At 47.2% G+C, this 12,039-nt stretch overlaps 1 protein-coding gene across 9 annotated transcripts in view; it reads left to right on the top strand.

Annotated features, from left to right (window-relative positions):
• The window catches only part of gtf2ird1 (GTF2I repeat domain containing 1), a 157,786-nt gene extending 148,656 nt beyond the window's left edge, over positions 1 to 9,130 (top strand). For all 9 annotated transcript variants that reach the window (XM_068008024.1, XM_068008029.1, XM_068008023.1 and 6 more), the window contains 3 exons: positions 1,917 to 1,954; positions 2,928 to 3,043; positions 8,896 to 9,130. In XM_068008024.1, coding sequence (XP_067864125.1) covers positions 1,917 to 1,954; positions 2,928 to 3,043; positions 8,896 to 8,964 — 223 coding nt within the window. In that variant the 3' untranslated portion in view covers positions 8,965 to 9,130. The remainder of the gene's footprint in view (positions 1 to 1,916; positions 1,955 to 2,927; positions 3,044 to 8,895) is intronic.
• Positions 9,131 to 12,039: the final 2,909 nt, after the last annotated feature.

The raw sequence follows: 12,039 nt of genomic DNA, 5'->3' as shown, positions 1-12,039 counted from the left end.
TTCCTCTGGGCTGTTTCTGGCCCCGGATCCACTTGCTGCCAGGTTGGTCTGGACCGGAAGGCACGACGGCCTCCCCACACAGGCCTGGGGTTAAAATTGCAGTTGGATCTGCATATTTAAAGCAGGCCCCCACTGCCTTCAGGTGCATTTCCCGCGCGCCTGCTGAAAATAGGAGGTTAAAATGACATCCAGGCAGTAGGATCGGAGGAGATAAGTCACTGTACTGATTCTAATTGCCTGCCTGATTTCCTCCAAGAGGGCTGGGTTAAAATTGGGCCTCTGGAGACAACATTTTTTGAAATAATTCAATTTGTAATGAGTGATAATTATCTGCTTTTAGTAAGTGGGGCGTCAATCTTGCCATTTATTTGTTAATTTTTACTGCAATGAATGGGAGTGCCAATTGCTTCTGTTTTCTGCTGGGTTGGTTTGTTCTTTTGATTTTGTTGGCCATTTCTGGCAGAAACTTGGCCATTCCGTGCAGTGACGCTTATTTTGTGCCTCAAGTGACTTATCAGTCATTGTAACCAGTAAAATAATAACTGAGGCCATTAATCCAAGGCTGGAAAGTGTATAACTGTAGAAAATTAAGCAAAGCAGTGAATTTGTCCAGCCTGGTTCAATGTCATGGCCATTTCTAGCTTTTGCAGTACTGATTTATAGATCGACGACATTATAACCAAAATGTTTTGAGCTTCTGTGTATAATCAACCTTTGAGTTTTGAAATCAGGAACTACAATTAAACTACAATTCCAGTTTCTTTGTAAAAAAAAAATGTCAGTTTAGCTCAGTTTGTACTCTCTCCTCTGAGTCAGCAGGGTGTGGGTTCAAGCCTCACTGTAGACTTGAGCACAAAAGCCAAGCTGACACTTCAGTGCAGTACTGAGGGAGTGCTGAATTGTTCGATGTGCCGTGTTTCATTTGAGACTTTAAATAGGTGGACCTAAAGGATCCCAAGGCAGAATTTGAACAGTATCAGGGCACTCCCCTGGTGTCCCGGTCAACATTTATCCATCAACCAATATTGTCAAAAACAGATTATCTGTTTGTTTATTAATTTTCTGGTTGTGGGACCTTGCTGCATGGAAATTAACAACCATAGGTCAGCTGCAGCTCAGTGGTAGCGCTCTCACCTCTCACCTCTGAGTCAGAAAGTTGTGGGTTCAAGTCCCAGAGACTTGAGCACAAAGTCAAATTGGAGGTGCCGTCTTTCAAATGAGACGTTAAACCAAGGCCCCATCTGCCATCTTGAGTGGATGTAAAAGATCCCATGGCACTGTTCGAAGAAGAGCAGGGGAGTTTTCCCCGGTGTCCTGGCCAGCAGTTATCCCTCAACCAACATCACTAAATTAGATCACCTGGTCATTATCACATTGCTGTTTGTGGGATCTTGCTGTGCGCAAATTGCTTGCTGCATTTCCTACATCACAAGAGTGACTACACTTCAGAAATATTTCATTGGCTGTAAGGCATTTTGGGACATCCTGAGGTCATGAAAGGTGCTATATAAATGCAAGTTCTTTCTTTCACATTTACCAACATAACCTGACTTCCACTGGGCGTGGGTGGCCACCCCAGTCTTCCTGCATTGCTGCTTTTTGAAGTCGGACTGCACTCTGTCCCAGTAAAGCAGAACATCTGTACGGTCTGATCCCATGATTACATACACTTGGACGTTAAATGCTAATGCAGAATCTTAAAGCTAGTACCTAAAATTGGTGAATGTAACTGGACAGTATTTCACATGGTGCTTTAGGAATGGCATGCTGCAACAATAAGTAAAGAAGAATCTCCAGTTTGGATAGGCCTGCCGTTAAAGAAAACGGAAAGAGCTGTCACTGTCAATAGCAAATTAACTTTATTCATTGATAACTGCACTGGAAATGACTTGTTTTTATTTCCTGATCTTTTACAGGCCTTTTGCAGAGATTTGTAATGAAGCATCTAAATCAGGTGAGAGAGCATTGTACCTATTCCCTCACACAATGCTGTTGTAGATGTTCCCACACAAGCTCCCCCCTAATGGATCTGTTGATTGATTCTCTGTGACTGAGCCAAACAGACCAGGATGTTTCCAGCTTCGATCCAGGATGGGTTTGCTGATCTCAGCCAGGGGTGCAGTAGTGGTGCTACAGTTGGCTGTGGGGGAGAGAGATTGAGTTCCTGGTCCCGATCACTATCTAATGACTCCTGCTGGAAAGTGGGTCTGTGTGGCAGGGCGTGAGTGAAATAAGCAGAGAATATCAGTGGCTGCCCTAGTGAGATGCTGAATCATAATGAGCACAAAGTTCCCAGGATGGCAGTCTGTGTTTGAGTTAGCTGATCTCAGCCGGTGTAGCAGTATATACGTGACAGGCAGCTTCACCACCCTTAGATCAGGAAAATCAGCCAGGGCTCCTTCACCTGATCAGTGAGTGGCCTGTGACCCCCTACCAGAAGTGTGTATATGTCTGTGCGTGGAGACATCAGGGGAGGATGGGACTAGACTTGGCACTGGTACCACTGTGATTAAATAGATTGTTGCCATTATGAATTTTTTAAAGTTCATTCTTGGAATATGAGCATTTATTACCCATTCTGAGTTGCCCTGAGAAGTTGGTTCGCTCGGCCACTTCAGAGGGCAGTTAACATTCAACCACGTTGGTGTGTGATTGGAGTTGCATGTAGGCCAGACCAGGTAAGGATGGCAGGTTTCCTTCCCTAAAGGACATTATTGAACCAGTTGGGTTTTTACAACAATCCGACAGCTTCATGGTCACTTTTTTACTGATAACAGGAGAGGAAGGAAAGAAAATTGGCATGGGAATAAGGTGCACGGTGCCAGCCAGTGTAATAAGAGAGTATCGGTGATACCTGTAGATTAACTTTGGGACACATGCTGGTAAAGCAGGGTAACATCATGTCCTTTACATTTTATCTTTCTAAGCATCCAAACAAGATGCAGTGCACAAACAGAAGCGAAGAAGAGTGTCGGAGGGGAACGTTGTACCGTCATCCTCTAACATGGAAGCAGGTGTATCTCCAAATCCAGTCTCTCTTGTGGTAATGATTTTTTTATATATATATTAAATGTTATTGGATGAGCTTTTTGGTCATTAACTGATGGCACATCTGAATAGAGGCTGTGCTCCAGCCTCTGCCGGTGCTGCTGTAGACTGAGCTGTTAGATGACGTGCAGGAGCAGTTCCCCAGATAGCTAAGTCTGTAACTGTCACACCGGACGAGGCACTGAGCCAACAGACCCGGCCTCGGGATCGATCTGTGCTGAGTTAGGTGATCTCTGCCAGGGTGGCAGTCAGGGCACTACAATTGGCTTTAACACCTCTTGGCTGGAGGCAGGGGGAGGGAAAATTACTCATGGTTACAACTCCTGGTCTCCCTCCCAGTGACCTTGCTAGAATGTGTAGGGTGACAGAATTGAGTTTGGTTTTGAAGCCCCCTGCTTATTCAGTGGTCATTGGGCAAATACCAGTGGACTGAAAGTCTCCAATGATCTATTAACCCCGCATTAGTTGGAGGAGAGAAAAATGTGGGGGGGGGGTTAATTTACTGAAAGTTTTTCCTGTAAAATAGCTGACAGAAATTCAACAGAGAATTCCTGATGTGCTAGATTGTGAAAGGTTGGATTACTGCGCTAAGCTCACTGTCTGATATTTCTTACATCTTATATTTGGTGTATAAGTTTTTATAACGTTTATTTTTGAGTTTCCTTCAATGTGTCTGGCAGAGGTAGTGTGACATATTAATGGTTTTCAAACTTTACTGTGTGCAAATGCTGACACTTCCAGGGGACCCTGTAACTGTAGACTCAGTTCCAGGTATTCCCTATAGCTATAGATGCTTCCAGGAATCGCCAGTAACTGACACTTCAAAGGACCTCTTGTAACTATAGATGCATTTCCAGGAATTCCCTGTAACTGACACTTCCAGAGACCCCCAGCCCCACCTCTCTATTAACACGTTTCCTGGAATTCCCTGTAACTGACACTTCCAGAGACCCCCAGCCCCACCTCTCTATTAACACGTTTCCTGGAATTCCTGTAACTGACACTTCCAGAGACCCCCTGTAAATTATTGACACATTTCCAGGAAATCCCTGTAACTGACAATTCCAAGGACCTGATTTGACCCTGAGATAAGCTTCCAATCACAGCCGCTCCATCATCAAGACCGCCTACTTCCACTATGGTAACATTGCCCGTCTTCGCCCCTGCCTCAGTTCATCAGCTGCTGAACCCCTCATCTATGCCATTGTTACTTCTAGACTTGACTATTCCAGTGCTCTCCTAGCCAGCCTCCCATCTTCACCCATCATAAACTTGAGCTCATCCAAAACTCTGCTGCCCGTATCCTAACTCGCACTAAGTCCCGTTCACCCATCACCCCTGTTCTCGCTGACTTACATTGGCTCCTGGTCCAGGAACGCCTCGATTTTTAAAATTATTCTCCTTGTTTTCAAATCCCTCCATCGTCTCGCTCCTCCCTATCTCTGTGACCTCTTCCAGCCCTACAACCCTCCGGGATCTGCACTCCTCCAATTCTGGCCTCTTGTGCATTCCCAATTTTAATCCAATGGTCATCTATAGGTAACAAAGGCATGGATGAGGGTTTCCGCAGCAGATGGGCTGGGGCAGGGGCAGAGAAGGGTGATGTTATGGAGGTAGATGTAGGCAATCTTGGTGATGGAGCAGATATGTGGTCGGAAGCTCATCTTGGGGTCAAATATGATGTCAAGGTTGCAAGCGGTCTGATTCAGCCTCAGAGTGTGGCCATGGAGAGGAATGGAATCGGTGGCTAGGGAACGGAGTTTGCAGCAGATACCAAAGACAATGGCATTTGTCTTCCCAATATTTAGTTGGAGGAAATTTTTGCTCTTCCAATACTGGATGTCGGTCAAGCGGTGTGACAAATCAGATACAGTGGAGGGTTCGAGAGAGGTTTTTTTAAAATTCGTTCATGGGACGTGGGCGTCGCTGGCAAGGCCAGCATTTATTGCCCATCCCTAATCGCCCTTGAGAAGGTGGTGGTGAGCCGCCTTCTTGAACCGCTGCAGTCCGTGTGGTGAAGGTTCTCCTACGGTGCTGTTAGGTAGGGAGTTCCAGGATTTTGACCCAGCGACGATGAAAGAACGGCGATATATTTCCAAGCCAGGATGGTGTGTGACTTGGAGGGGAACGTGCAGGTGGTGTTATTCCCTTGTGCCTGCTTCCCTTGTCCTCGTAAGTGGTAGAGGTCACGGGTTTGGGAGGTGCTGTCGAAGAAGGTGGTAGTGAGGTAGAGCTGGGTGTCGTAAGCATACATATGGAATCTGACGTCATGTTTTCGAATGATGTCGCTGAGGGGTAGCATGTGGATGAGAAATAGGAGGGGGGCCAAGGATAGATCCTTGGGAGATTCCAGAGGCAACGGTGCGGAAGCGGGAAGAGAAGCCATTGCAGGTGATTCTCTGGCTACGACTGGATAGATAGGAATGGAACCAGACGAACGCAGTCCCACCCAGCTGGACAACGGAGGAGAGGTGTTGGAGGAGGATGGTGCGGTCAACCATGCCAAAGGCTGCAGAAAGGTCAAGAAGGATGAGGAGGGATAGTTTACTATGGTCACAGTCACATTGGACGTCATTTGTGACTTTGATAAGGGCCATTTTAGTACTGTGGCAGAGGCGGAAACCTCATTGAAGGCATGCAAACAAGGAGTTGCGGGAAAGATGGGCATGGATTTGGGAGGTGACAGAACCTTTGGAAAGGAAAAGGAAGTTAGAGATGGGGCAGATGTTTGCAAGGACAGAGGGGTCAAGGGTGGGTTTTTTGAGGAGGGGGTGATGATGGCAGATTTGAAGGGGAGTGGGACAGTATCTAAGGCAAGGAAACCATTAACAATATAAGCTATCATGGGTGCCAGGAAGGGAAGTTTGGTGGTCAGTAGTTTGGTGGCAATAGGATGGAGGAAGGAGTAGGTAGGTGTCATTGGGAAGATGAGCTTGGAGAGGGCATGATGCAAGACAGGAGAGAAACTAGAGAATGATGCGAGTTTAGGGCTAGGGTAGGGGGGAAACTGTAGGGAATGTTTGATTTGGTGGGCCAAGGGAAGGGAGGGAAGTGGCAGAGGCAGTGACAAAGAAGTCCATGAGCTCCTCGCACTTGTTGGAGCTGAGGTGGAGGAGACAGGCGAGAGGGGTTTAAGAAGACGGTTTGTAGTGGAGAAGAGAAGCCGTGGGTTATCTTTGCATTCCAGGATGATCCTGGAATAGTGAGCAGTTTTGGAAGAGGAGAGCAGGACCCAATAGTGCTTTATGTGGTCCAGCCAGATCTGGCAATGAATGGCTAAATCAGTTGTCCATCATAAAGAATCAAGTCTACGTACCTTGGACTTAAGGGAGCAGAGATGAGGGCCATACCAGGGTGAGGGAGAGTAATGGTTTTAATGGGGACATGGGCATCAAAGGTGGAGGTGAGGGTGTGATTGAGCAGATCGGTAGCTGCAGAAATGTCGTGGTGAATGGAGGGCCAAAGGTTAGATAGTTGGGAATTTGGAAGAGCCTTTGTAAGTGACTTGGGGGAAGAGTTTTTTCCAGGGGTTGACACACAAGGAAGTGGGGATGTGAGTGAAGAGGGATACAAGGAAATGATCAGAGATGGCCTTATCCGCGATTGACATGATGGGAATAGAAAGGCCACGTGAGATGTCAAGGTTGAGAGGGTGGCCGTGAGTGTGGGTAGGGGAGTTTATATAGAGGGAGAGATTAAGGGAGGATAGGAGGGCAGTGAACTCAGAGGAGAGAGGGCATGATGAATTGAGATGGAGGTTGAAATCACCGAGGATGAGAAGTCACTTGGTGCAGAGGCTGAGGGAGGAAAGCAGTGTAGACATCTTGGAGAGAAACTTGGCATGGTACTTGGGTGGGCAGTAGAGAACGAGGATTATAAAGGAGGTGAGAGGGGTGGAACAAGGTGAGATGCTCAAAGGAGGAAAAGGTACCAAAGGAGTAGGGGGACAGACCAAAGTGTGATTTGGTGATAAGGGCCACACCGCCACCGCGGCGGCCTGGGCGGGGCAGGAGGTGGAAGGTATAGTCAGATGGGGAGGCTTCATTAAGGGGGAAGGTGTCATCACCCGTCAGCCAGGTTTCTGTCAAGACCATGATGTCGATGCAATCATCCACAATAAGCTCATGGATGGCGATGGCCTTGTTCACAAGTGAATGGACATTCTAGAGGGAGATGCGGAGAAGGGCGGTGAAAGCTGGTCCGCTGGCAGAGTCCACAGGGTCAGCACTGGGAGGGGTGAGTGGGACGGGAAGGAGATTGTCAAGATTAGTCCCCAGCGGGCGCGCTGGGCGGGAAGGTCGGCGAGAGAGTAGGATGGGGCAGTTGGGGTTGCTGCTCGTAAGGAGGCGAGCGTCTCGATGGAGGAAGCCAAGAGAGGCACTGAGGGATGCTATAGGCTTATCTAAGGGGGAGTCAAGCCTGGGACGGCGGCAGGAGAGTAGGAAGGTCGAGGAGTGCTGAAGGGTTGGAGTTGGGATTTGAGGGCTGAGTACCCGAGAAGGGAGAAATTAAAGGAGGCATGACGACAAGAGAGAGGGGCCTAGGGAGAGGTAAAGAGAAAAGAAGAAAAAAGGGGAAATAGAAGCGATGGGCTCGGGTCTGGAGCGGCAGCAAAACACGCCGTGAATGGACACAGGGAAACTCAAGTCGCATAGGCGTGGCTACAAAGCAAGATCAGGATAGGTATGTCCTGGTAATAAAAAGGGAATAGAGAGGAGACAATAGGAGGGGGTCCACAGTTAAAGCCAGAGGCCCCGTGGTGGGATAAAGGTAATGTGGATTGGTTGGAGTCAGCTTGGAGCATCGATGAACTGATGTCCAGGTTTGGAGACAGGTGTGGAGGGAGACTGAGTCCAGAGGCTATTTGAAGGGTAGAATATCGGAGGACGCACTGCTGGAGGAATTTCCATGTGAATGAAGAGGCAGGAGGTGTGCAGAATCGATCGCGGGACAGAAAAACAGTGGCGAAGTTGGAGGCCACAGTAAGATCCAGAAGTGGCGGGAAAATGGACGACGGCCCAGCAGAGTGAATTTTTGGCCAAGAGCCACACTGTAGCAAAATAAAGGTGAAAAACCAGTAGGACAGTCATAAGCTCAGCAGGTAAAATTAGCAGTGGGGGATAGGCTACAGCAGCGTTTCCCAAACTATTTTGGCTTTCGCCCCTCAGTATTGAAGGTGAGCACCCCCCTATAAATGTAAATGTTAGATATTTGTTGATAACTTACAAAACATAAAACAAAGTTCAATAAATCACAAGTATAAAAATAAAACCTACTGTTTTCCTAATGGTGCTGGCTCCTACCTACAGGTCTTTACCGTAAAGCAGCGTTTCCCAAACTGAAGAGGTCGGAAAAATAAAATATTTTCAGAAAAAACGATGTTGAGGTGTGTCCCAAAGTGAACACTTTTGTCGTGCTCCCTACACGTGCAGCGGTTTGGGACACGGCCTTAGATTACGATAATCCACTCACATGACCGGGGAAGTCCCACGAAATGGCAATGACGTCACTCCAGCAAATGAACAATGGGCTGTGCCCTCATGTGTTTATCTAGCTTCCCCTTAAATGCATCTATGCTAGTCGCCTCAACTACTCCTTGTGGTAGCGAGTTCCACATTCTAATCACTCCCTGGGTAAAGAAGTTCCTCCTGAATTCCCTATTGGGAATACCTATTGGTATTCCTATTGGTATAACTCTCAATAGGATGGTATAACAGTTCATTCTATCTGTTGTTTAGCTTTAAGTATGTGTGACCTAAAAGAGCAGAAATGGATGTGGTTCTGTCCTGAGCTCAGCGTCTTTCCCATTCTGTACATTGACATTGTAATTTTGTTCTCTCTTTGCAGCAGTGGCCGATGTACCTGGTAGACTACGGTGCGGTCAACATGCAGATCCAGGGGCCTGTAAATTTCTAAACGGCACCTTGCTCAAAAACCAGCATGATTTTGAAAACACATATGTAATTATGTACCATAACTGTATAGTATGAACTGTAATATTTCCTTCTAGAACATGTCCTGATTTTTACACTGTCTCCATGTGATCAAGGGCTTTAAATAAATGTGCTGACTTGCACTCACACATGCTGGCTACTTTATTTGTAATAAAGGCGAGTTCATGAAGACTTGTATGGCAATGACATTTCAGACATTCCACCAAAGGGAATCCTGGACTATTTCAGTTGGATCAGGATTGCAGTCAATGCAAGGAGTATGCTGCGGAATTCACAAGGAAAGTCTTTTTGGAACTTCGTGTTATGTCCAAGAAAGAAAATAGTGAAGGATGTTGCGCAGACCCTGTTTGGACAGCACTCGTATACCTTCTTGGCGACAGAGCAGCTTTATTCGTGGGACCCATTTTTTAGGCATCCCGGGAAACAGGCGTTAGGCCGTTAATTTATATAGTTAAGGTACCTAACACCTGAACGACCCGATCCAGAAATTAGTCAATGCTGGATTCTTCAGCGGCCACCAACAAAAGGTAATTTTTTTTTTAATTTATCGATCCTCGGGTCTCTCAGTTCGGACACATGCTGGTCGCACAGCGCCAATACTGGGCCTGATAATGAGCCCAGACTAAAATGTACCCCCACATGTGGCTTATCAAGCTTATGCAGTGAGTAAGCTGAGCCGTACAGACCAGGGAGGCTCCATGTTCAACACTCAGTCTTTGCTGAGTTAGCACATCTCATTACGAGCATTACATTTGACCCCAGTACCCCTGAATGAGGAAAGGGGAGAATCTTCCAGGCTTCCTGCTCTTGAACGCTATCCAGCAGTGTTGCTGGAAGGAAATAGGTGGAGAGAATGTGAGAAAAGAGCCGGTTTTCTTGTTAAAATGTTTTGTGTTTCACCAGTTGACTGATCAGAGTGGCCAGTTAAGCTGGTGTTGTAACTATATGGCCCACTGGAGGGCAGGGTCTAAGCTACCTTTGGAGTGATTGGAATGACCAGTGTATCGTTATGTTAGGCCACTAAACAAATCACAACAGGCAGAAGTTCATTTCTTCTGATTCATTAACAAGCTGGTTACCTACTCATCAGACCGAGATGGTCACTCAAATAATCCTTGTTGGTAGCTAGGACCAGAGTAACATTGTCCTGATCTATAACATTATTCGGTTATAACTGCAAAAAAAAGTCATTTCAAACAGTGCAGAGTAGCAGAGGAAATGCTCTGTATTTATAAAGCCTTGATCCAGGAAAAACAGAGGCATAGAGTACAAAAGCAAGGAAGTCATCATGAACCTTTATAAAACACTGATTCGGCCACAACTGGAGTATTGTATCCAGTTCTGGGCACCGTACTTTAGGAAAAATGTGAAGGCCTTAGAGAGGATGCAGAAAAGATTTTACAAAAATGATTCCAGGGATGAGGGACTTTAGTTACGTGGATAGACTTGTGCTCTAGAACTAGCTGTGCCTCTAGCCAAGTTGTTCCAGTACAGCTACAACACTGGCATCTACCTGACAATGTGGAAAATTGCCCAGGTATGTCCTGTCCACAAAAAGCAGGACAAATCCAATCTGGCCAATTACTGCCCCATCAGTCTACTCTCAATCAGCAGCAAAGTGATGGAAGGTGTCGTCGACAGTGCTATCAAGCAGCACTGACTCACCAATAACCTGCTCACCGATGCTCAGTTTGGGTTCCGCCAGGACCACTCAGCTCCAGACCTCATTACAGCCTTGGTCCAAACATGGACAAAAGAGCTGAATTCCAGAGGTGAGGTGAGAGTGACTGCCCTTGACATCAAGGCAGCATTTGACCGAGTGTGGCACCAAGGAGCCCTAGTAAAATTGAAGTCAATGGGAATCAGGAGGAAAAACTCTCCAGTGGCTGGAGTCATACCTAGCACAAAGGAAGATGGTAGTGGTTGTTGGAGGCCAATCATCACAGCCCCAGAACATTGCTGCAGGAGCTCCTCAGGGCAGTGTCCTAGGCCCAACCATCTTCAGCTACTTCATTAATGACCTTCCATCCATCATAAGGTCAGAAATGGGGATGTTCGCTGATGATTGCACAGTGTTCAGTTCCATCCGCAACCCCTCAGATAATGAAGCAGTCCAAGCCCACATGCAGCAAGACCTGGACAACATCCAGGCTTGGGCTGATAAGTGGCAAGTAACATTCGTGCCAGACAAGTGCCAGGCAATGACCATCTCCAACAAGAGAGAGTCTAACCACCTCCCCTTGACATTCAACGGCATTACCATCGCCAAATCCCCCACCATCAACATCCTGGGGGTCACCATTGACCAGAAACTTAACTGGACCAGCCATATAAATACTGTGGCTACAAGTGCAGGTCAGAGGCTGGGTATTCCGCGGCGAGTGACTCACCTCCTGACTCCCCAAAGCCTTTCCACCATCTACAAGGCACAAGTCAGGAGTGTGATGGAATACTCTCCACTTGCCTGGATGAGTGCAGCTCCAACAACACTCAAGAAGCTCCACACAATCCAGGACAAAGCAGCCCGCTTGATTTGCACCCCATCCACCACCCTAAACATTCACTCCCTTCACCACCGGTGCACAGTGGCTGCAGTGTGTACCATCCACAGGATGCACTGCAGCAACTCGCCAAGGCTTCTTCGACAGCACCTCCCAAACCCGTGACCTCTACTACCTGGAAGGACAAGAGCAGCAAGCGCATGGGAACAACACCACCTGCATATTCCCCTCCAAGTCACAAACGATCCCGACTTGGAAATATATCGCCGTTCCTTCATCATCGCTGGCTCAAAATCCTGGAACTCCCTTCCTAACAGCACTGTGGGAGAACCGTCACCACACGGACTGCAGCGGTTCAAGAAGGCGGCTCACCACCACCTTCTCAAGGGCAATTAGGGATAGGCAATAAATGCCGGCCTTGCCAGCGATGCCCACATCCCATGAACGAATAAAAAATAAGCTGGGGTTGTTCTCCTTGGAACAGAGAAGGTTGAGAGGAGATTTGATAGAGGTATTCAAAATCATGAAGGGGATAG

The sequence above is a fragment of the Heptranchias perlo genome, chromosome 28 (genome assembly GCF_035084215.1).
Source record: "Heptranchias perlo isolate sHepPer1 chromosome 28, sHepPer1.hap1, whole genome shotgun sequence".
Lineage (NCBI taxonomy): Eukaryota > Metazoa > Chordata > Chondrichthyes > Hexanchiformes > Hexanchidae > Heptranchias > Heptranchias perlo.
Note: the sequence above shows the minus strand (reverse complement) of the source record. Positions and strands in the feature narration are given on the sequence as shown.